The sequence below is a fragment of the Rhinoderma darwinii genome, chromosome 4 (genome assembly GCF_050947455.1).
Source record: "Rhinoderma darwinii isolate aRhiDar2 chromosome 4, aRhiDar2.hap1, whole genome shotgun sequence".
Lineage (NCBI taxonomy): Eukaryota > Metazoa > Chordata > Amphibia > Anura > Rhinodermatidae > Rhinoderma > Rhinoderma darwinii.
In genome coordinates, this window is record NC_134690.1 from 343,914,532 (window position 1) to 343,935,488 (window position 20,957).

At 42.3% G+C, this 20,957-nt stretch overlaps 1 protein-coding gene across 1 annotated transcript in view; it reads left to right on the forward strand.

The window, feature by feature from the left end:
* ACOXL (acyl-CoA oxidase like) overlaps positions 1-20,957 on the forward strand; it is a 424,164-nt gene that overhangs the window by 32,827 nt on the left and 370,380 nt on the right. The window contains exon 2 of the mRNA XM_075864464.1: positions 19,262-19,358. Within this exon, the coding sequence (XP_075720579.1) occupies positions 19,262-19,358 (97 nt within the window). The remainder of the gene's footprint in view (positions 1-19,261; positions 19,359-20,957) is intronic.

Consider the following 20,957-nt stretch of genomic DNA (forward strand, 5'->3'; position numbering starts at 1 on the left):
AAGTATGATGCTAGGAGCCCGGCTCCCTGCACTGTGTTCGGTCCGGTACTTGCGGCCGAAATACGTCCGTCCATTACGGACGTAAATACTGTGTGTGCACATACCCTTACCGAGAACTTCCCGGCCGTTGCCTTGGTGACGCGTCCTTGGTGACGCGCCTCTCTTGACATCTGGCCCCACCTCCCTGGATGACGCGGCAGTCCATGTGACCGCTGCAGCCTGTGCTTGGCTTGTGATTGGCTGCAGCTGTCACTTGGACCGAATTGTCATCCCGGGAGGTCAGAATGGAGGAAGAAGCCGGGAGTTATCGGTAAGCCAGAACTTTTTTTTTTTTTTACACGTTCACGTATATTGGAATCGGAAGTCACTGTCCAGGGTGCTGAACCAGTTTAACTCTTTCAGCACCCTGCACAGTGACTGTCTCCTTCCGGGTTCGGTCAAAACGAGTTCGGCCGAACCCGGTAAAGTTCGGTTCGCTCATGTCTAAGACACTCCGTTCAGATGTTTGTAAACAGAAAAGCACATGGTGCTTTTCTGTTTACATTCAGTTTGACAGCTCTTGCGCGAATCACGCAGTTCGCACGGAAGTGCTTCCGTGCGACCTTCGTGGTTTTCACGCACCCATTGACTTCATGATTATAGAACATGTCGTGAGTTTTACGCAACGCACTCGCGCTGCGCAAAATTCACGCATCGTCTGCACTGCCCCATAGAGTAATATAGGTGCGTACGACACGCGTGAAAAGCACGCGCGTCGCACGCGCGTATATTACGCTCGTGTAAATGAGGCCTTATAGTAATTAACCTCATCATGTACCTCACACATTAACCCATTATGACTGAGAAACATGATGGGATTAATTACTATTAATGTGAGGCGCATTCAAAATTCATCACACGTCGCACCTCACATCAGAAAACGGAAGAAATTATTATTTTTTTAATTACTGTTGGCGAAGTATCGAAATTGGTATCAAAATCGCAATACTAAACGAAGTATCGGTATCGAAGTCCAAATTCTGGTATTGTGACATCCCTAGTCAGGACACTGCAGTAATGTTAGTGTTTGTGTATGTGGCTGCACATAGAGATATAGCTATATCGCTATTTGCTGTGTAAATGAATGGGGAGAAGTGTATGACGCTGATTGGTCAGCGTCATACACTCCTCCGTACAACGCCCACTTGGCCAAAAAGTAAAACGCGCCCATTTGTTCATTAAGAAACTCATTAGCATAAAGCTAATATAGGTCATCGCTCCGCCAAAAATTATCGTTTTTCGAAATAAAAAATGCAGCTGTAATCTATATTACTTCGCCGATCACATCATGTACAATATAGGGCACTTATAATGTGGTGACAGAGCCTCTTTAAAGAGGCTCTGTCACCAGATTTTGCAACCCCTATCTGCTATTGCAGCAGATCGGCCCTGCAATGTAGATAAGAGTAACGTTTTTATTTTTAAAAAACGAGCATTTTTGGCCAAGTTATGACCATTTTTGTATTTATGCAAATGAGGCTTGCAAAAGTACAACTGGGCGTGTTGAAAAGTAAAAGTCCAACTGGGTGTGTATTATGTGTGTTACATCTGGGCATGTTTACTTCTTTTACTAGCTGGGCGTTGTGTATAGAAGTATCATCCACTTCTTTTCAGAACGCCCAGCTTCTGGTAGTGCAGACACACAGCGTGTTCTCGAGAGATCACGCTGTGACGTCACTCACTTCCTGCCCCAGGTCCTGCATCGTGTCGGACGAGCGAGGACACATCGGCACCAGAGGCTACAGTTGATTCAGCAGCAGCATCGGCGTTTGCAGGTAAGTCGATGTAGCTACTTACCTGCAAACGCTGATGCTGCTGCAGAATCAACTGTAGCCTCTGGTGCCGATGTGGCCGACACGATGCAGGACCTGGGGCAGGAAGTGAGTGACGTCACAGCGTGATCTCTCGAGAACACACTGTGTGTCTGCACTGCCAGAAGCTGGGTGTTAACGAACAGAAGTGGATGATGCTGATTCGTCAGCATCATACACTCCCATTCCTAACGCCCAGCTAGTAAAAGAAGTAAAAACGCCCCGATGTACACACATAATACACGCCCAGTTGGACTTTTACTGTAAACACGCCCAGTTGTACTTTTGCAAGCCTCATTTGCATAAATACAAAAATGGTCATAACTTGGCCAAAAATGCTCGTTTTTTAAAAATAAAAACGTTACTGTAATCTACATTGCAGCGCCTATCTGCTGCAATAGCAGATAGGGGTTGCAAAATCTGGTGACAGAGCCTCTTTAAGCAAAGTATCTCTTTTAGCATTTCTTCATCAATGTGCATAGTAAAAAAACGCATTTAAATGTATACATTCTCTCTTGGAGTAAGTACCCTTCTAAGGCCGGATTCACACGAGCGTGTGCGTTTTGCGTGCGCAAAAGGCACTTAACAGCTCCGTGTGTCATCACCATATGATGCGCGGCTGCGTGATTTTCGCGCAGCCACCATCATTATGACACTCTGTTTGGATGTTAGTAAACAGAAAAGCACGTGGTGCTTTTCTGTTTACATTCATACTTTTCACTGCTGTTGCGCGAATCACGCGCGTCCCACGGAAGTGCTTTCACGCACCCATTGACTTCAAATACCCACAAAGAACGGACATGTCGTGAGTTTTACGCAGCGGACTCGCGCTGCGCAAAAATCACTGACTGTCTGCATGGCCCCATAGACTAACAGGTCCGAGCGAGGCGCGTGAAAATCACGCGCGTTGCACGGACGTATTTTACGTTCGTCTGAATAAGCCCTAAGTTTGTCAAAGATCCATTGCAGCCTTGTGAAAATCTCTGCTTGTGTCTATTGGTTTTAAGAAATATCAAGTTGTTGGTCTAAAGTTGAGAAGTCTCAAAGTCTACAGTTGGTACAAAGTCTGGCTTTGGAGCCTCTGACTTGGAGTATATGGCATATTGGTAAAGATTTTAGCTGAAATTGTAAAGTGGATTGACTTGATGTAGATTTTATACCTCAGGTGAACTTGGCAGTGTGAAGGAACGCGCCTGCTTTACTTTTAATCGGTACAGATATTTATCTTTCAGTATTGCATTTCTATGACCTTGGAAGTGTCCGATCAGCAGTAAATTACCTGCTAGAGTTACGTCAGGTCATGAGATCAGAGTGAATGGCACCACGCTCAACCTTCAACCTATTTTTGCTGTTTGTCTGTTTGAAGAAGAATGATTTTACTTTTAGATATAAACACAATTTTTTTTAAAAATAATTTATTAACCTCTACCCATGTAGATGTATACAGAACCAACACAATCGTTGGTGCTTTGAAATTGGGATTGTAATATTGTCAAATTTTTCTGTAGTGTTCAATTTAATTTACATTTAGGTTGGGTTCCCTAAAGGTAGTTTACTGCATGTTTTCTTAACAGGATTTGTGTTTTTTAGATCTGTTGCTAGTTTTTGCTTTATAAAAAAAAAAAAAAGGGGGAAAGTGGCAACAGTTTTACAGTTCTTTACAAATGAAAAAAAAACAGCAAAACCTGTTTTTTAAATTGTGCATCGACCGATTGTTAAAGATCCCGTTCTGTAACATCAAACATCTAGTTGTTGTGGCAAAATTTGCACTGATCACAAAGCTGAATATCTGCAATATGCGAATGGGGCCTTATTACTGTGAACTCTAGGATCCTGGTTGACCCACCATTATACGCATTTGCTACTCACCTGTACACAGTTTTGAAGATTGAACAGAACTGGTTCTTTTCTACGAAGGTCACACGTAGCATTTGCTGTCCGCCTGATATGCGCCTGTGATGCTGCCAGAAATCGTGCGGTCATGCAGTTTCGGACCTCATCACGGCACACTTTAGCTGAACACTGCCCACTATAAATGTTCTTACTCTTTATAAGGGTAAGACCATTGGTTTTCTAAGAGAAGGGCCACACGTAGCGGCCCGAGTATGGACAAAAACTGCATGCCAACACCGTTTTCAGAGACCTCACAGCCGCAGATCGGATGAACCGCGACTGCTTTATGTGGCCTTACTGAAAGAGAACCAATGACCTTACCCTTGCAATCCAGAGCCCGAGTGCTGATCTTGTGGATCACAGCTGCTAGATAGAGGATAATGTTAAATAATTAATGTCTATTAGTCACCGTACCCAAGGCTGACACAGGCCCATGCCCACTTCTACTATGCAAACGGCACTCAGTTGCATGTGGCACTGACTCTTCACTATTTGATTGAGTTTGAATGCAGCTATCCTCCAGGAAAACCTTCTGCTTTGCCTGGTGGAAGATTTATTTAGGAGTTATTGTCGCTTTTTCCCCGAATTGACATTGTATCTTAAATTTAATCATGTGAAGTGTGTGCTCTCTGTATGTAATCGGACTTTAAAGCCAAAGTAGTGGCAACTAAAGCCACACTGAATATCACTGCAGAGTGAATGGATTCCTGCCAATTTTTGACTTGTTCCAATGTCCTACTCAGTTTGGTCCCTTGGTCTTCTTTGGCACACAACTACTGCCTTATGCTACGGGAATCATTGGGTCCATTCCTCTTATACCCCTTCCACCCTTTTTTTTTTAACTTCTTATAGAGTTGGCAGGATGAGTGGAGAACTCCTTGAATTTTCGAGTCATATAAGTTGTATGAAGTGTATGGATAATGTCTTCAGCTCCTAAGTATTTGATTTAATTACATATTCTTGGGCTGTTTTGTGTCATCCTGTTATCCTGCAAAAAGCTCAATAAAAAAGTATGGAATAAAAAACCAATAAACACATAATCGTGCTTGTTATGAAAATATTTTGCATTTTTACAGGGTTTGTCTAGTACTAAAAAAATAGATGGCCTATCCTCAGGATAGAATTGAAAATAGCAAAAACGGGAAAAAAAGGCGCTGCTTTTGAAGAATAAACGGTTTAATGAATGATTACAGGGGATGCTACGCGTTTCGGCGTCGGACCGGCGTCTTCATCAGGCTAAGCCATCAATATCTCATTGGTCGGGTCAGACTCCCGGAACCCCAGTTGATCAGTTGTTTTGAAGGGGCCGTAGCGCTACTTCCCAGTGTGAGCAGTAAAGTAAATGAAGGGGAAGCCGCACTCTTGTGAGCGCTGCATCCCTTTCAAAACTGCTGATTGGCGGGTGTGCCTGAAGTCTCACCCCGACCAATCAGATATGGGTGACCTATCCTGAGGATAGGCTATCAATTTCTTAGGACTTAACAACCTCTTTACCTCTGATGAACTGTTTTGTGAGCTGATAGATTTTGTTTAAGAGCTACCATAACTATGATCTTCACAGTGGTTAACTGTCATTCAGATTTTCTAGAGCCCTGCATAACCGTAAGACCCTATTCACACATTCAGTATTGACAGGGATTTCCATGGTAAAATTTGCATCAAATTCTGTGAAAATCCGCATATAATGCATGGGAATGAGGATTTTGTAACTCTGTTTACGTGCAGTGGAAAAATTATCAGTGCGGAATTTTGTCTGCACCGTGGGGAAAAACAATCTGCCAGAATAAGTAGCATGCTACTTATTCTTTTGGATACCACACAGGAAAACCCCATTGAATGGGGCTAATCCTCGTGCGAATCTGTGGCAAATCAAAGTTCACATCGGCGGCAAAAATCTGAGTGTCGGCCTCAAAGATCTTCTGAAAATCCGACACGTGTGAACATATCCTAGAGGATCAGATGTATCATTGCATAAATAGGGTGACTTGCTGCTCGAGTCTGGGACAGCTGGGTGACCACCTATGTGGGAGCAGTAATTAGCGTATTAATCCTTAGTAATGGTCATTAGCCAGCTTTCAGTGAAATGGATATATAACAAGAAAACATTGTCAATATGTAGTTAATAGTAGATGCTAAACAGAGGAGAATGAAAATGTACTACCTTTTATATGAATAGGAGTAGTAAATGCATGGTAGCACAGACCCCACAAAAATAACAAACCAATAAATAGACACAAACCACAGAATTTTGGATAATAAAGGCCGCAAAGTTTATTAAGGGTAACATAAATGCAATAATAATTAAAAAGATATAAATAACCATCAATGAAAATCACTAAAACTTCCAGCTTTTATAATAAAAGACCAAGTCCGCCCAGCATAAGCTACCAAAACATCGCGACTGGAAGGGATTCAGAAATATAGGGAGGGAGGGTGGGCGACGGTCCAGGCTCCAGACGAACTGCTTTACCACGAAGAAAACCCGCTCATTTATAGATCAGATTCCCGCCTTCAAATGTCCAATCAGCTGTTCCTGGAAGAAAATCTGCCTGGAAATAGAAAATACTTGATCCTGTTCATGCAAATGGCAAAGCTGACTTTGTCCAATCAGCTGTTCTCCATCTGCCTGGCGATAGAAACAACTGGAAAATGCTCGTACCACCTGTACAGCTTACATAGGGGACATCAGTATGGTAAGTACCATTCTAATACATGTGGAAAAAAGGGGGTAGGAGAAATGCACAAACACAAAATCCTGTAAAACAAAACCAACATAACAGTAAAACACATTTTGGGGCTCGTGCGACCATGTGTCCCCCAAGCAAATAGCTCAGGGGCCCATATGAGTATATTAGCAGACTGTATACTTTTTTTCAGCGGCCGGTTGGGTTCACATTTGCACCATCATAGAAACAGAACAACGAAAAAAAAACTAGCGCTGGATTCGTTAGACCAATGGCAGCTGAGGGAATCCATTGAATTGAATTGGTTCTGTTGGGTTTTCGTCATGGCGTTTTGTATTTTTGCCGACCAAAATAGGGCCTCATTCTGCATTGTTTTATTTTTCACCGGGTCTGTGACACAGATGTAAACCACCAAATCAAGCGATACCTCAAGTACATAAAGCTTAATGTTGTTTGTACCTGAATCCAGTCATGGGTTCTGATAGTTAGTGGCTAGGATAGGTCAGTATACCCCATTAATGGTAAGGGTATGTGCACACTACCTATTTTCAGACGTTTTACGCCTCGAATTACGCTTGAAAAGACGGCTCCAATACGTCGGCAAACATCTGCCCATTGCCTGCAATGGGTCTTACGATGTTCTGTGCAGACGAGCTGTAATTTTACGCGTCGCTGTCAAAAGCCGGCGCGTAAAATTACGGCCGCGTCAAAGAAGTGCAGGACACTTCTTGGGACGTAATTGGAGCCGTTTTTCATTGACTCCATTGAAAAACCGCTCCAATTACGTCCGTAATGGACGCCGCGAAAAACGCATGCACTTGTAAAAACGTCTGAAATTCAGGAGCTGTTTTCGCCTGGAAACAGCTCCGTAATTTCAGACGTATGTTGCGTTGCCGTGTGAACATACCCTAAAGGTCCCATATATTTTCCCTAAGATGTATCCGCATTTTGTTTGCCACTCACATAGGAAGTTAGCCTACATGTCTTTGTGTCATTTTTCTAAATTATAATTAGTAATTGACCTATTTACATATTGTATCTTATTGTAAGCCGGTGTGGGAGTTCTAGACTATATGGCTTGTCATGATGTCTTGTCTCTTTGTCAAAATGTACATACCGGATAAACCAGTTCCTGGGAAGGAGTATTATAGAAGGACAGGCCTACAGCCCTGACCAAAAGTTTTGAGACTGACACAAATTTGGGTTTTCACAGAGTTTGCGGCTTTAGTGTTTAAAGATGTTTTAGTCAGATCAAGTTTTTAAACTTCTATTTACAAATGCATCAAGTTTATGCAACTTAACTCAATATTTAAAGTGTTGACCCTTCTTTTTCAAGACTTCTGTAATTCTTCCTGGCATGCTGGATATCTGCTTCTGGGCCAAATCTTGACTGTTGGCAACCCATTCTTGCCTAATCAGTGCTTGGAGTTTATCACAATTTCTATGTTTTTGTTTGTCCATCTGCTTTTTGAGGATTGACCACAGGTTCTCAATGGGATTGAGATCTGGGGAGTTTCCTGGCCATGGACCCAAAATTTCAATGTTTTGTTCACCGAGCCACTTGGTTATCACTTTTTCCTTGTGACATGGTGCTCCATCATGCTGGAAAAAGTGTTGTTCATCACCAAATTGCTCCTGGATCGTTGGGAGAAGTTGCTCTTGGAGGATGTTTAGATACCATTCTTTATTCATGGAAGTGTTCTTAGGCAAAATTGTGACTGACCCACTCCCTTGGATAAGAAGCAACCCCACACATGAATTGTCAGAAGATGCTTTACTGTTGGCATGACACAGGACCCATGGTAGCTCTCGCCTTTTCTTCTGCTGGCAATCATTCTTCCAGACATTCCAAACATAAAGGGGGCTTCTTCAGAGAAAATAACTTTACCCCAGTCCTCTCCAGTCCAATTCCTGGACTTCCTGCAGAATGTCAGTCTGCCCTTTAATGTTTTTCTTGGAGAGAAGTGGCTTCTTTGCTGCTCTTCTTGACACCAGGCCAGCCTCCAAAAGCCTTCGCCTCACTGTGCGTACAGATGCACTCTGCACTGTTGTTGAACCGATCCCCGTAGCTGAATCCTCTTTAGGAGATGGTCCTGGGACTTTCTTGGGCGCCCTGTAGGCTTCTTCGCAGCAATTGAACTTCTGTCCTTTTAAGTTCTTGATGATCCGATAAATGTTTGATTTAGGCGCAATCTTACAAACATCAATTCCCTCGCCTGTAAAGCCCTTTTGATTCAAAGCAATAATGACTGCACGTGCTTCCTTGGAGGTAACAGAAGAAGACTATAATTTCAAGCACATCCCCCTATTAACCCCTTCCCTCTTTAGCCACTTTTGACCTTCCTGACCGAGCCTCATTTTTCAAATCTGACATGTGTCACTTTATGTGGTAATAACTCCGGAATGCTTTCACCTATCCAAGCGATTCTGAGATTGTTTTCTCGTGACACATTGGACTTTATGTTACTGGCAAAATTTGCTCGATATGTTCAGTATTTAATTGTGAAAAACACCAAAATTTAGCGAAAAATTGCAAAAATTAGCATTTTTCTCAATTTAAATGTATCTGCTTGTAAGACAGGCAGTTATACCACCCAAAATTGTTTCTAACTAACATCCCCCATATGTCTACTTTAGATTGGCATCGTTTTTTGAACATCCTTTTATTTTTCGATGACCTCACAAGGCTTAGAACTTTAGCAGCAATTTCTCACATTTTCAAGAAAATTTCAAAAGGCCATTTTTACAGGGGCCAGTTCAGTTGTGAAGTGGCTTTGAGGGCCTTATATATTAGAAACCCCCAAAAAGTCACCCCATTTTAAAAACTTCACCCCTCAAAGTATTCAAAACAGCATTTAGAAAATGTCTTAACCCTTTACACATGTCACAGGAATTAAAGCAATGTAGAGGTGAATTTTAAAAATTTCATATTTTTTTGCAGAAATAAATTTTTAGTACAATTTTTTTTATAACACAGAAGGTTTTACCAGAGAAATGCAACTCAATATTTGTTGCCCAGTTTCTGCAGTTTTAGGAAATATCCCACATGTGGCTGTAGCGTGCTACTGGAATGAAGCACCGGCCTCAGAAGCAAAGGAGCACCTGGTGGATTTTGGGGCCTTATTTTTGTTAGAATAAATTTTAGGCACCATGTCAGGTTTGAAGGGCCCTTGCGGTGCCAAAACAGTCAAAATCCCCCAAAAGTGACCCCATCTGGGAAACTACACACCTCAAGGAAATTATCTAGGGGTACAGTGAGCATTTTGACCGCACAGCTTTTTTACAGAAATTATTAGAAGTAGGCCGTGAAAATTAAAATCAACATTTCTTCAAAGAAAATGTAGGTTTAGCGATTTTTTTTTCTCATTTTCACAAAGACTAAAGGAGAAAAAGCATCGCAAAATTTGTAAAGCAATTTCTCCCGAGTAAAACAATACCCCACATGTGGTAATAACCGGTTGTTTGGAGACACGGCGAGGCTGAGAAGGGAAAGAGCGCTATTTGGCTTTTGGAGATCACATTTAGCAGGAATGGTTTGTGGAGGCCATGTCACATTTACAAAGCCCCTGAGGGGACAAAACAGTGGAAACCCCCCACAAGTGACCCCATTTCGGAAACTACGCCCATTGAGGAAATTATCTAGGGGTATAGTGAGCGTTTTGACCCAACAGGTTTTTTGCAGAAATTATTGGAAGTAGGCCCTGAAAATAAAAATCAAAATTTTTTCAAAGAAAATGTAGGTTTAGCTTATTTTTACTCATTTCCACAAGGACTGAAGGAGAAAAAGCACCACAAAATTTGTAAAGCAATTTCTCCCGAGTAAAACAATGCCCCACATGTGGTAATAAACGGCTGTTTGGAGACACGGCTTGGCTTAGAAGGGAAAGAGCGCTATATGGCTTTTGGAGATCACATTGAGCAGGAATGGTTTGCGGCGGCCATGTCACATTTGCAAAGCCCCTGAGGGGAAAAAACAATGAAAACGCCCAAAAAGTGACACCATTTAGGAAACTACACCTCTTGAGGAATTCATCTAGGGGCGTAGTGAGCATTTTGACCCCACAGATGTTTCATAGAATTTATTAGAATTGGGCAGTGAAAATAAAAACAATCCTTTTTCTTCAATAAGACGTAGCTTTAGCGCAAATTTTTTAATTTTCGCAACAAATAAAGGAAAAAAAGAACCCAACATTTGTAAAGCAATTTCTACCGAGTACGGCAATACCCCATATATGGTCATAAACTGCTGTTTGGGCACACGGCAGGGCTCAGAAGGGAAGGACCGCCATTTGGAGTGCAGATGTTTCTGGATTGGTTTCTGGGCGCCTGTGGGCCCAAAACAGTGGAAACCCCCCAGAAGTGACCCCATTTTGGAAACTCCCCAGAAGTGACCCCATTTTGGAAACTACACCCCTCAATGCTTTTACCTACGGGTGTAGTGAGCATGTTAACCCTGCAGGTGTTTTGTAGAAATTAGTGTGAACTCGATGTTGCAGAGTGAAAATGGGATTTTTTCCACAGATATGTGGACAATATGTGGTGCCCGGCTTGTGCCACCATAACGAGACAGCTCTCAAATTATTATGCTGGGTTTCCTGGTTTTAGAAACACCCTACATGTGGCCCTAATCTCTTGCCTGGACAGTCGACCAGGCTCAGGAGTGAAAGCGTACCATGTAAAATTGAGGCCTAATTTGGCGATTTACAAAGTATTGGTTCACAACTGCAGAGGCTCAGATGTGAAATAATAAAAATAAACCCCTGGGAAGTGACCCCCATTATGGAAACTGCACCCCTCAATGCATTTATTAAGGGGTGTAGTGAGCATTTTCACCCCACAGGTCTTTTCCATAAATGAATGCGCTGTGGATGGTGCAAATTAAAAATTTATATTTTTCCCTAGATATGCCATTCAGTGGCAAATATGTCGTGCCCAGCTTATGCCACTGGAGACACACACCCCAAAAATTGCTAAAAGGGTTCTCCCGGGTATGACGATGCCATATATGTGGAAGGAAACTGCTGTTTGGGCACGCTGTAGGGTTCAGATGGGAGGAAATGCCATTTGGCTTTTGGAGCGTGGATTTTGCTTGATAGTAGTTTTGTTTGGAGTCTTACTGGTGTTTCCGTTTATAATGTAGGGCATATGTAAGCCGGGCGGAGTATATAAGGGGCATAGTCAGGTGGTATAATAACGGGGTAAAAAAAAACAATAAAATGATCCATAGATGTGTGTTACGCAGTGAAGCAATCCTGTCTGCACAGGCCGATGTCGCACTGATATATGGTGTCATTTCTTATCCCCCTTTTGGTCCACACTCCGCGCCTTTGTAGTTTGGGGAATTTTGCTGGGAAGCGTTGTCCTGGTATAATACGGGCACCGTCACTTCCAGCGGATATGTTTGGGCCCTCCCTTTCCTGGTTCCCTAATTTTAGGTCCTTGAAAAATCGCCTCTTCAAACAGAAGAAATGTTCCCCTCGGGCACAACTGCATATTTTTTTATTTCCTGACTTATTGGAGCCATAACTAATTTTATTTTTCATAGACGTAGCGGTATGAGGGCTGGTTTGTTGCGGGACGAGCTGTAGTTATTATTGGTACCATTTTGGGGTACATGCGACTTTTTGATCACCTTTTATCCTATTTTTTGGGATGCCAGGTAAACAAAAAAACGCAATTCTGGCACAGCTTTTTTCGTTTTTTTTTTTATACAGCGTTCACCATGCGTTATAAACTACATGTTAACTTTATTCTGCGGGTCCGTACAATTCCGGCGATACCTAATTTATAGAACTTTTTCATGTTTTACAACTTTTTGCACAATAAAATTACTTTTGTAAAAAGAATGTATTTTTTGTGTCGCCAAGTTGTGAGAACCATAACGTTTTAATTTTTTTGTCGACGGAGGTGTATGAGGGCTTGTTTTTTGCGGGACGAGCTATAGTTTTTATAGGTACCATTTTTGGATACGTGCGACTTTTTGATCACTTTTTATTCTAATATTTGTAGGGCAAAGTGACCAAAAAACAGAAACTCTGGTAACGTTTTTTACGTTTTTTTTTACGCTGTTCACCGCGTGCAATAAATAATATAATATTTTGATACCTCCGGTCGTTACGGTCCCAAATACATATGGTTTATTATTATTTTTCAATAATAAAGAACTTGATAAGAGTAAAAGGGGGATTGTGTTTTATTTGATTACTTGAAACTTTTACTGTTTTCAAACTTTTATTTTGTGCACTTTTTTTTACACTTTTTTTATACTTTTTTTACACTTTTTCTCAAGTCCCACTAGGGGACTTGAAGTTCCAACGGTCAGATTTTTTTTTTTCTAATACATTGCACTACCTATGTAGTGCAATGTATTAGATCTGTCAGTCATTCACTGACAGCAAGCCGATTAGGCTTCGCCTCCCGGCGGGGCCTAAATTGGCTTCCGTAATGGCAGAGCAGGAGACCATTGTGTCTCCTGTTGCCATAACAGCAGTCGCCAGTCCCGATTGCCTGTCGGGGCTGGCGATCTGCTAGTAACCGCTACGATGCAGCAATCGCTTTCGATTGCTGCATCGAAGGGGTTAATGGCAGGGATCGGAGCTAGCTCCGGTTCCTGCCGTTACAGGTGGATGTCAGCTGTACAGTACAGCTGACTTCCACCGCTGATGACGCCGGATCAGCTCCTGACCCGGCGCCATCTTGCCGACAGCTACGGAAGCCGATCAGGCTCCGCCGCCGGGCGGATCTTGACCGGCTTCGGTGCTAGGCAGACCGGGAGGCCAGTATTAGGCCTCCGGTTGCCATTGCAGCCACCGGAACCCCGGCAATTTCATTACTGGGGTTCCGATGAGCTGCAAACACCTTAAGTGCAGCGATCGCGTTTGAGCGCTGCACTTAAGGGGTTAATGGCGGGGATCGAAGCTAATTTCGGTCCCCGCCGTTACAGCCGGATGTCAGCTGTAAGATACAGCTGAGATCCGGTGATGATGGGACCGGCTCAGCTTCTGAGCCGGTCCCAAACATTTGGCGTACATGTACGGCAAGATGCGGGAAGTCCGTACTTTCCATGACGTACATGTACGGCAAATGTCGGGAAGGGGTTAAAGAAACCAGTCTGCTCTTATAACTCAATCAGCATTAGAGAGTGGTATCAGCTGCCTTGTCCTCTAACACTTTCTCCTGAGCTAACGAGAAGATCACTGAAATGATGTCAGCAGGTCATTTTGTGGCATGGCTGAAATGCAGTGGTAATGGTTTTTTTTGTGATTAACCCCTTAATGACCGCAGATATGCCTTTTAACGGCGGTTATTAAAGGAGCTGCTGATGTGTTGTCATGGCAGCCAGGGGCCTAACATTAAGGTGTCCTGTGCAGGCTGGAGCACGTGCTCGGCTGTCTGACAGCCGGGCTCCTGCTCAAATGGTAGTGATGGAAGTTCCCTTAGATCGCGACAGTTTAATTTAAGCCCTCCGATGCCACGATCATTAGCGAGCGTTGCATCTGAGTAGTTTACAGATGGAGTTCCTCCTGTCACCCATTGGCGGCCCGCAAATCAAATGCCACCATGGGCTGCGATGTGGTGCCATGGTAGCCGGGGGCCTACTAACAAAGGCCCCCAGGCCTGCCCTGGCTATATGCTTATTAGGCTTTGCCAGAGGCACATCCTAATAGATTGCCTGTCCGTTTCATACTGACCGGCAATAATTCTTTGGTATACAGAGTATACCAGAGCATTTTGTAACCGATCAAAAGATCGCTCAGTGAAGTCCCTAGTGGGACTGAAAAAATAATTTAATTTGAAATAAAAATTATTAATAAAGGTTCACACAAAAAAATTACTTTTTTTCATAAAAAGTGGTTTTATTTATTAAAAGTTTCTAAAAATTAATTAAAAACTACACATATATGTAATCGCCGCAATCATAATGGCACAAAAAATAAAGCATATTGTATTATTTAAACCTCAAGGTGAATGCTGTAAAAGAAAACACACAAAAAACTGCAAAATTGCTATTTTTTTAAAAATAAAAATAAAGTAGCAATGAAGTCCCGCAGAAAAAAAGCCCTCATGGCGACATCGTAAAAATAAAAGTTATGGAAAGCGGCGATGCAAAATAAAATTATTTTAGTTCATAAGTTTTTTTTTTTTTTTATTCTGCAAAAGTAGTAAATCTTATCTACCAAAACAAAGTACAAATTCTTCATAGTTAAAAGGGATTGTCCAGGCCCCTAAAATTGATGGCCTACCCTCAGAATAGGCCATCGATATCTAATCAGTCGCAGTCCAACTCCTGGCATCCCTGCCGATCAGCTGTTTTGAATGGGGCTGCAGCGCTCGTTCACATCAAAGGGAGAAGGCTGTAATACTGTGAAACGCAGCTACAAGTGTCAGCGATTCACAGTGTGAGCAGTAAAGGAAATGATGGCGAAGCAGCATTTGTATGAGCACTGTGACCCCTTTAAAACATCTGATCGGCGGGGTGCCAGGAGTTAGACCGCGACTGATCAGATATTGATGGCCTATCCTGAGGGAAGGCCATACGTTTTTTGGGACTGGACAAACCTTTAACAAAAATGGAATGTTTTCATCATAGTGGGTTGCGTATACTGTATCTAAGGAGTGACAGACGCTGATTTCTGTGTGTTGCCACCTAGAAGTTAATGTTCTATAGTTCAGGAGAATTTAGCATCTATACTTGCGGCGCTTGTCCAGCGCTGCAAGCATGAGTCCAAGTATATTTATATGTTCATACTCTCCCACCCTCCAGCCGCTGATTGACACTTTTCTTCCTATGCACAGTAATAAACTCTGATGTCGGCTGTTTAACCACTTGAATGCTATGGCATCTAAGACTATATACACAGAGAATTATATCTTCCTCCAAAACGGTGGACGCGATGTCTATTCACAATCCCGACACTTCGGTAATGTTTATGTGGGACTTACAGCACAGCAAGCGTGATCTCGCTGTAAGCTGTCATTTACAGCGTTGTGCTGTAAATCCCACACAAACGTTACCGAAGTGTCAGGATTGTGAAAAGACGTTGCGTCCTAGCTGGAAGCGATGTCTATTTACTGTCAAGACACTTCAGTAACGTTCATGTGTGTGTAAGTGACTGCACATCTTGATCTATCAAGATCACTATGTGCAGACTAAATGAATGGAGAGAAGTGTATGACGCTGATTGGTCCGCGTCCTACATTTCTCTCCACAATGCCCACTTGGTCAAAAAGTAAAAACATGCCAAGTTGGGCATGAAAGAACCTTTCACCAGCCCATACGTGTGCAGCATGTAATGGGGAGGGCTGCACAAACCCTGGGGGGCACTTTAAAAAAAAATTCTACCTCCCTCCGTTATTTAGATATTGGTGCCGTTATATTTGGCGCCCGATATTTAAATAACCCCCTGAACAGTAAACGGGGCGGGTACTGGCAATGGGGCGTGTTACTACGGCTGTGACACTGTCCAATCTGATATGGACAGTGCCACAGCAAGAGCAAGGATAGAGGAGTGTGTGCGCACGCTCTCTCACTCTTCAGCTTTGAAGATCAGTCTTTTCACCCGAACTGGCAAGGGGGCATGTCACTGCTACGGACAGTGATCGCTTACACTGTCCGTAGCAGAGACGTTTGATATCTGGTCTTAATAAAGTTACCTTTAAAGAAAAAAATAATTATCCTTGTACTTCCCCTCAGAGGTATATTTGCCATTTCTGGGGTCCCCAAGCTAAGTTTTATGTCTGGGATTTTAATCCGACACCTTTAGAGAGTGCCTCACACAGTGCCCCTATGTATAGTGTCATACCCCCTGTATGGTGCCGCACACAGTCCCCGTCCCCCCTGTAGTTATTGCCACACGCCCTCTTTGCAGATAGTGCCACACACACCCTTTCTGTAGATAGTTCTACACACAGCCCCCTGTAGATAGTGCCCCCAAACAAATGAAGAAAATATATACTCACCTAGCCCTGTTCCCACGACGAACTGAGCTGCACAGTCTTACAGCTTTCTCTACCTGCAACCTCTGAGACGCTGAGAAGGGACCCTTGTGCAGTGACGTAATTGCTCCGGCATGCGCAGAGATTCTGTCCCAGTGTTTTATAGGCTGCAGGCCTAATTCGGCCTGTAGCCTAGTAAATGTTGGAGCACGGAATGGATAGCTATCTACTCCGCCATAGTATATAATTGTATCAAGGAACCATGCAAAAAATCTGGCGTTTAGGCCCCAGATGCTCGGTGCTATCTTGATAGGTGATATAATCCTGTAATTCTCAGTTAAATTCAGCCACACAGAAGAGACTGACTTCCTGTCTACACATGAGAACATAGTCTATTTTGGTGGTCAAACTGAGATCATGACACATACAAGTATATAGGATTTATAAACATCCTGATCACATGCTGCATAAAATCTGCAGTGTATACATGCAGTTAAATGACATACTGATCAAACTGCATTCGCTATATTACACTCATTCATTATAGAGCTATTTGTGCACATTCAGCATCATAGGCATACATATTCACTGTGTGCACTTGAAGAAGCACAGTAATAAATACCAAGCCCAGTGCATAAATATAGCGCCAGAACCAAGCCCAGTACGTAAATACAGCGCCAGCACCAAGCCCAGTACGTGAATACAGCGCCAGCACCAAGCCCAGTACGTGAATACAGCGCCTGCACCAAGCCCAGTACGTGAATACAGCGCCAGCACCAAGCCGAATACGTGAATACAGCGCCAGCACCAAGCCCAGTACGTGAATACAGCGCCAGCACCAAGCCCAGTACGTGAATACAGCGCCAGCACCAAGCCGAATACGTGAATACAGCGCCAGCACCAAGCCCAGTACGTGAATACAGCACCAGCACCAAGCCCAGTACGTGAATACAGCGCCAGCACCAAGCCCAGTACGTGAATACAGCGCCAGCACCAAACCCAGTACGTGAATACAGCACCAAGCCCAGTACGTGAATACAGCGCTAGCACAAATAAAGTTAAGTACAGACATCATTTGCAAATTAAGTTTAACTGCTACCGTATAGTTTTGTACGGCGTAAAACTACAGCTCCCGGTATGGCCTTAACAATTGTAAGGATATGCTGGGAGTTGCCGTTTCACATAAAAGAATACCACCCATAATCTCGCGGCAGAGATTTACATTTAGTGACTCACAGGTGATGTCTTTTCAGATTCTTGTCATTCTTTTTTCTTCTCCATCTGGTCCAGACTTCCATGACTACTTCTCCCGACCATGGCCCATTTCTTCAGAGTTTGCTGTTCAGATGTCTTCGGCTCCTCCCTTTACAAACCTTTTCGCACCTGCAAACTAAGATAAAATTCTCATGGTCCCACAAAAATTTCCACTAAATATAATCGCACCATACACTGCGCTTCTGAATATAATTGTGTCACACACTGTAAAATAATACAGCCCCCTGTCGGTGGTGGCCCTCCATACAGCCCAGTGTAGATAATGGCACTCACAACGGTCACTGAAAAATACGCAAAAAAAACGTTATATACTCCTCTATTCCCGTTCCCGTTCTGTCTTCTAGCGACTAAGGTCTCTATTAGCCAGTCCTGCTTCTTATCCATGACGCAGGGTCTATTATGTCTTTGCGCTGTCTGCATCCTTAAAAAGCGCTGAATAGCAGGGCAAGGAACTGATGTTCTCTCCCCTGCCAATGCTAGTGAATCCTTAATTTGTATCTGCGTCCTAAAGACGCAGATACAATTGTAGTGATGGCTGAAAGCTCATTAATCCTACAATACAGCTATCTTCCCCATGTGCATGTTCATTCAACAGGGGAGAGGTATACGAGCTGTGGACAGACACTTCTGACAGTGGCTTGGATCCTGGCAAAACAAAGGACTGGACATGTTGATTTTCTACACGCCGATCCCCTTTTTTCTTCCCACAGCAGAAGCCCATACTCATTAGATTTTTTCTCGTGCTGCACCAGTCCTCTGGAATGTGCTACCCCAGACAATCAGATTAATTCCCAATATCCACAGTTTTAAACGTGCCCTGAAAACACATCTATTTATACAGGCCTATAACATTCCCTGATCTGACTCCTTTCCATGCCCCCCCCCCTAAATTAGTCATCAGAATAAGATTCCCTCACACTCCTCTTCATGTCCGTCATACACGGATACTGGCTGGTGACCGGCTCATGCAGCTTTGTTACCACCCCATGTGTATAAAAATGGCTGGACTATTGTACAGAACAAACACTGTTACACTTTGTCTCTCCCTTATTTCCTCATAGATTGTAAGCTCTTGCGAGCAGGGTCCTCACTCCTCAGGTTTGAATTGTAGATTAACTTTGTCACTATGTTTTGTCTGATATTGTTTGTTTCATGTTCCCTCTAAATTGTAAAGTGCTGCGTAATATGTTGGCGCTATATAAATAAAGATGATTATTATTATTAGATTATCGGCTCACATCTTATTATTTTTGTATTTTAGTTCATTAGAAAACAGTTTCCAAAACCCAGAAAACCCCTATACAAAAGTATCCTTCTGGCTGTTTGCGTTGTTTTTCGTTGTGTGAGCCAAGTTTATTATTTGTTGCGCTTTTAAATAGTCATCTGGAGTCTATTTACATAATGTATTCTGACGCATCTAATATGAAGGGCAAGAGTTCACTTATTTTTGCTTTTGATAGAATGGCAAGTTAGTGGAAGCAAATTAAGCAAAGTTTTATTGTCTTGGCTGGAAAACTAAATCTGTTACTAAAAATAACCTGCTTTAAACTATTATATTTTGCATAAAATCTTGCGTACAAATGGCTTGAAAAATGTATTTAATCATTTGTGTCGCCTTCACAGATATGACCTCAGTCTGGACGAGATTAGAGACCTGACCATGGACAGAGTGAAATTTGCCATGAGCATACCACAAGTTCAGCGCGCATTTAACGAAATGGTAAGCGCTTAAATATAAGAATATTGGGAAACATTCTGTTCAGCTATATTTTTGAGAAAGCTGGGTGATGACCAATATTGCTTTTATGACATCTTTTACAACAGATTTCCCATATTCTTTAGAAAAAAAAATAGCTTAACCCAGCTTTCCCATAAACTGATATAACTGGCTACATTTTAACAAGTTTCTGATTATTATATATAATATAACAATATATATTTTGTGATAAATTGAGAATTGGGGCATTCAAAATTTTGCAGCAATGTAACAATAAAGCTCCCAATACAACATTTGTGGTTTAAAAATTAAAATGTACTCATATTTTTTTTTAAACAACTCATCTGCCCGTGTCTTTATTCTGACCGCATTGTAATAGAGCATTTGAGAAAGGATTTCAGAAAATACAGACTGCCGTAAATGGTACATACGGAAGAGCATTTTTCCACAGCTTTGCAGTATTATCAGTCCTGGATATAGATACACAAATTCTGATCAGTGACTACTGCATTTTACCCAAAATTATTATTATTTTTTTTATTAAAAAGCTCATTCACTGTGATTAGTGCAACTTTCTAAACAGTTTTTATTATTCTTTTGCTAAATCCTGCTCCCGTCATGTCCGCGGGACTGACGGGTTCAGTGACCGCGGGTACTGAATGTCTGACACACAGGATCCACCTGTAATCTATCACATCTAAGTTATGAGTTTAGATGTGATTCAGGTCATAGCGAACGATACAGCTGTTCTGTATAGAGAATACAGAGCAGCTGTATCTCAAAGAAAACAAATTTTTTTTAATAAAAACTATTTAGAAAATCACACTGACCTTTTTTATTAATAAAAATTGCCTTTCAAAGGTAGCCTTTAAACATTTCAACAAAACTTCTTTAACCCCTTCCCCCTGCTGGCATTCTGGGCCCTAATGTCCAAGCCATTTTTTAGATTTTTCCATTGTCACATTCGAAGAGCTGTAACTTTTTTATTTTTGCGTCGGCATAGCTGTATAAGGTCTTGTTTTTTGCGGGACGACTTGCAGTTTTTATTGGTACCATTTGAAAGTAGATGCGACTTTTTGATCACTTTTTATCACATTTTTTTTAAGTCAGGATTAACAGAAAACAGCAATTTTTCCATTGTTTTTTATTTTATTTTTTACAGCGTTCACAGTGCGGGTTAAATAATGTAACAGCTTTATAGTCGGGGTCGTTACGGACGCGGCGATACCAAATATGTGTAACTTTTTTGCTTTATTGTAGTTTTTTTTAATAGTAAAGCATTTTGTAAGGGGAAAAGCTGGGTTTTTAATTTTTTTTTTTAAATTTTTTTTTTATTAACTTTATTAAACTTTTTTTACTTTTTTACTAGTCCCACTAGGGGACTTCCCTATCCTCCGATCGCTATTATAATACACTGCAATACTTTTGTATTGCAGTGTATTACTGCCTGTCCGTTTAAAACGGACAGGCATCTGCTAGGTCATGCCTGCGGCATGATCTAGCAGGCATTCGCTGCAGGCAGACCTGGGGGTCTTTATTAGACCCCCGGCTGCCATAGAAGACACAGACACTCGGCGATTTTATCGCCGGGTGTCAGTGAGA